Source organism: Lathamus discolor, chromosome 4, assembly GCF_037157495.1.
Source record: "Lathamus discolor isolate bLatDis1 chromosome 4, bLatDis1.hap1, whole genome shotgun sequence".
Lineage (NCBI taxonomy): Eukaryota > Metazoa > Chordata > Aves > Psittaciformes > Psittacidae > Lathamus > Lathamus discolor.
This window is the reverse complement of record NC_088887.1, coordinates 72420704-72425171: the sequence shown is the minus strand read 5'-3', so window position 1 is coordinate 72425171 and position 4468 is coordinate 72420704. Positions and strand designations below refer to the sequence as shown.

Genomic DNA, 4468 nt, shown 5'->3' with positions numbered 1-4468 from the left:
GGGGGGGGGGGGGGGAGGAGCGGCGTGTGTGCGAGTCTGTGTGTGAGTGTGTGTGTGTGTGCGTGTGTGCCGCAGGGAACGGCGAGGAGAGCCTTGCCCCCCCCCCGTCCCCAGCCCCGTCCCTCCCCCTGTTCCCCCTCCCCTCCCCTGCCGCCCCCGGCTCAGCTCCTTTAATACACTTTGGTTCTCCGCTCGCCTTTGGACTCTGCTCTGCCTGGCTCCGGATACGGCTCCGGCGGCGGCGGCGGCGGCAGCGGCGGCAGTAGCGGGCCGGTGCGGGCGCGGGCGGCTGCGGAGGAGGCGGGGGACGCGGCGGCTTGCCGGCGGGAAGCGGCGCGGAGCGGCGGCGGCGGCCCCGCGCCGGGCCGGGCGGGGCGGCGGCAGCCCGGCAGCGGCAGCGGTAGCCGGGCGGCGGCGGCGTCCCCGGAGCGGCGCGGGACCATGCTGCTGGACGCCGGCCCGCAGTTCCCGGCCCTCGTCGTGGGCACCTTCGCCCGGCACCACCACTCGGCCGCGGCGGAGATGCAGGACCGGGAGCTGAGCCTGGCGGCGCAGAACAGCTTCGTGGATTCGGCGGCGGCGCACATGGGAGCCTTCAAGCTCAACGCCGGCGCCCACGACCTCTCCCCGGGGCAGAGCTCGGCTCTTCACCTCGCAGGCGCCCGGCTACCCAGCCGCCGCCCTGGGCCCCCACGCTGCCCACGTCGGCTCCTACTCCGGAGCGCCCTTCAACTCCACCCGGGACTTCTTGTTTCGCAGCCGCGGCTTCGGGGACTCGTCGCCGGCCGGCGGGCAGCACGGCATCTTCGGCCCTGCGGCCGGCAGCCTGCACCACCCGCACACGGACGCTCAGAGCCACCTTCTCTTCCCGGGCATCCACGACCAGCATGGCCCCCACGCTTCCCAAAACGTCCTCAACGGGCAGATGCGCCTGGGCTTGCCGGGGAAGTGTTCGCCCGGTCGGATCAGTACCGCCAGGTCTCCAGCCCCAGGACTGACCCGTACTCGGCGGCTCAGCTGCACAACCAGTACGGCCCCATGAATATGAATATGGCATGAACATGGCAGCCCACCACCATCACCACCCAGGTGCCTTTTTCCGCTACATGCGGCAGCAGTGCATCAAGCAAGAGCTCATCTGCAAGTGGATCGACCCCGAGCAGCTGAACAACCCCAAAAAAAGTTGCAATAAAACTTTCAGCACCATGCACGAGTTGGTCACCCACGTCTCGGTGGAGCACGTTGGGGGACCCGAGCAGAGCAACCACGTCTGCTATTGGGAGGAGTGTCCCCGGGAAGGCAAGCCCTTCAAAGCCAAATACAAACTGGTCAATCATATCCGAGTGCACACGGGAGAGAAACCCTTTCCCTGCCCCTTCCCCGGCTGCGGAAAAGTTTTCGCCAGATCAGAAAACCTCAAAATCACAAAAGGACGCACACAGGTAATGCGGGTTTCGTTCGGCAAATTACCCCCCTTTTGCCCGTGCCTATATATGTGTATAAAACCACAGAGAAACTCAGGCAGAGGGATGTAAAACGATGAGAGTGATAAAATAACGATCCTGTTTAATTTCCCCCCCCCCGCTCCATCCCACAGCTACGTTTGGTTTGGTTTCTTCCCCACCAGAATCCCCATTCCCTTCCCGCTCCCCTTCCCGGCTTTTGAGAGGATATTTTACTGATTTCTTTTTAATTTGCGGGGTGAGCTATGTAGGTTACTGCCGATGCTCGCCGGGGTCTTCCCGCAGGGAAGCAAAATTCAGCACGAAGTGAATTCTGCCATTCTCCTAAAAGACAGAAGATGTGTATGTATATACACGCACACACGTTTATATATGTACATATACGGAAGAAACGCCTTAGATATTTGCAATGCGCAACGTTTTTGCATCTAACTTCAGCCCTTGTGAGGGTGGCTTTCACGTATGGTTATGGAGAAATAAACTATATAAATACAGGAAAAACCCGTCATTAGTCCTCTTTCTGGGAATGCTTTCCATTAAATTTAAATGGTGTGAGCAAGGCAATAAAATTTTCTCTTAAAAAAAAAAAAGGGTGGAAAAAAGTGTTTTTAAAGTCTCACTCGAGGTGATTTAAGGTGCTTTCGTAAGAGTTTATTAAATCAGGTAATAGGGAGCGGAGGGGTTTGAGGCTCGGAAACTTCCACCCGAATCAGGTGAAGAGGGAGCTCAGGCTTTCCTCATGGAAAAGAGCCTAAGCCGAAGGGTAACAAAACTAAACGCGTCCTCCCGCCTCATCTATTATTCATTTACTACTCGAACCGTGCCAGACTATTTCAGACAAGACAGCCAAATATTTTAGCCACTTCCACTCTAATATTTACCCGGAGAAAGGCGAAAAAAGGATCCCGAGGCCTATTGTATTTCTCAAGTGCTAAGCCCGATGCGAGGTGCGAGACGAGCTTTAACAAGGTTTAAAATTGAGAAATGTATTTGCATGAGATGCCCGCACTGCCGGCATTGTGTCTGAGCGGATGTCTTTAAGAAACAATTTAGGTGCTAATGAATTTAATGTTAAATGCTTCCCCCTCCAAAGCCGGGGGAGGGGGGGTGTGTGTGTGTGGATGGATGTGGAGTTCTCACCTCCAAATTGCTCCCCGGCATTTGGAGCCCTGGCAGCAGCCGGGCGAGAGGAATCCCGATGAAAATTAAATGAAGTATTTTACAGACGTTTAGTTTTCCCAGCGGATGTGCGTTTATTCTCCAATAATCCATACACGAAACGATCTGCCCGGCCTTAAATCTGATGGCAACGGTTGCCAGTTTAACAGGAGAGTGGTTTGGTACTGAGGCGAAACGGCTCCATGCTTTCATTTATTTATATGTCTATAATTATTGTTTTTAATCGCCTTTCGATCTTCAGTCTCTTTCGGGCCGGCTGTGTGTCGGCTCCGGTCGAAATAAACCCAGCAAGATGCCGGGGGTGCCCGGGGGGGTGTGTGTGTGTGTTGGTAGGAAAACCAAGAGGGAGCAAGGTCAAACCCGGCCCCCGCTCGGGGAAGTGACTGGGCCGAGCGGCTGGGAGTGGGGGGCGAGAGGGGAGCGGGGAAAGGAGGGGGGTAAGCCCCGAGGAGTTGAGCGCGGTGCTGCGCGGTCTTTGCGCGGGTTCGGCTGCGCTCAGCCCCCGCCACTTTCTTGCAGGGGAGAAGCCCTTCCAGTGCGAGTTTGAAGGCTGCGACCGGCGCTTCGCCAACAGCAGCGACCGCAAGAAGCACATGCACGTCCACACCTCGGACAAGCCCTACCTGTGCAAGATGTGCGACAAGTCCTACACTCACCCCAGCTCCCTGCGGAAGCACATGAAGGTACCCGGCCCCGCAGCCGGCGGCGGGAGGAGGGAGGGCGGCCGCCCCGCGCCGGGCGCCCCGTCGGGGCGGCGGGCGGCCGGCGCGGGGCCCGGGGGCGGCGGCGGGCCGGGCCGGCGGCGGGGGGAGCGCCCGGGGGGCGGCGGCGGCGGCCCTCCCCATCCCCCCTCCACCGGGCCGTGTTGCCTTTGCCCCCCAGGTGCACGAGTCGTCCCCGCAAGGCTCCGAATCCTCCCCGGCCGCCAGCTCCGGCTACGAGTCCTCCACCCCCCCGGGGCTGGTGTCCCCTAGCGCCGAGTCGCAGAGCACCAGCAACCTCTCCCCGGCGGCGGCGGCGGCGGCGGCGGCAGCGGCGGCAGCGGCCGGCCGTGTCCGCCGTGCACCGGGGCGGTGGCGGCGGCGGCGGTGGCAGCGGCGGCGGCGGCGGAGGCGGCCACAGCGGCCTATCCTCGCAACTTCAACGAGTGGTACGTGTAGGGCCCCGCCGGACTGCTCTGCACGGCCCCGCCGCGCCCTCCCCTCCCGGCCCCAGCGGCAGCGGCGACGGCAGCGGGTAGGAGGGAGCGAGCCCGCCGGAGACGCGCTGGGAGATGCCGCCGCACCCGCTGGCAGCGAAATGAGGGCCGCGCAGGATGGGGACGGGGGTCCTCAGCTCCTCACACCCCTCCCGCCTTCGCCTTTTTTCTCTTTTTTGTTGTTGGATTTTTTTCCCCCTGAATTTCTTTTTGAGAACATTTTGAACCAGCAAGAAAAATTCACTATAAACCTATGTCCTGAGAAACGCAAAAGAATGAGTAAATACCTAGAAGAACGGAAAGGGAAGAAAAAGAGAGAGGGGGGTGAAAACCCAACCCCAAAAGCCACCAACCACAGCACCCAGCAAAACGCTTTTCCAGCCGGCGGAAAGCAACTCTCCCTCCGGAGCCTCCAGACAAAAGATCAGAGACTTAACTGCCCCGGCCCCTGCGCCTCCCCTCCCGGAGCAGCCAGCGCCCTCCTGCCCCACCAACTGTGTACATAGCGGCCCTCTCCTTCTCCGGCGAGGGGGGAACGAAGTTTTCCTGGATTCTTGATGTATAGAAGTTCGTCCCGTTTGTAAACCGCGGATTGGTCCCCTTCTTCTTTTTTTTCTTCCTTTTTTTC

At 60.1% G+C, this 4468-nt stretch overlaps 1 protein-coding gene across 1 annotated transcript; it reads left to right on the top strand.

Annotated features, from left to right (window-relative positions):
* Nucleotides 1-441: 441 nt before the first annotated feature.
* Nucleotides 442-3802, top strand: ZIC2 (Zic family member 2). The gene is given in 9 exon segments (XM_065675784.1): nt 442-645; nt 647-944; nt 947-1048; nt 1051-1419; nt 1422-1442; nt 3162-3325; nt 3525-3689; nt 3691-3777; nt 3779-3802. Coding segments are annotated over 9 exon segments (1434 nt in total).
* Nucleotides 3803-4468: the final 666 nt, after the last annotated feature.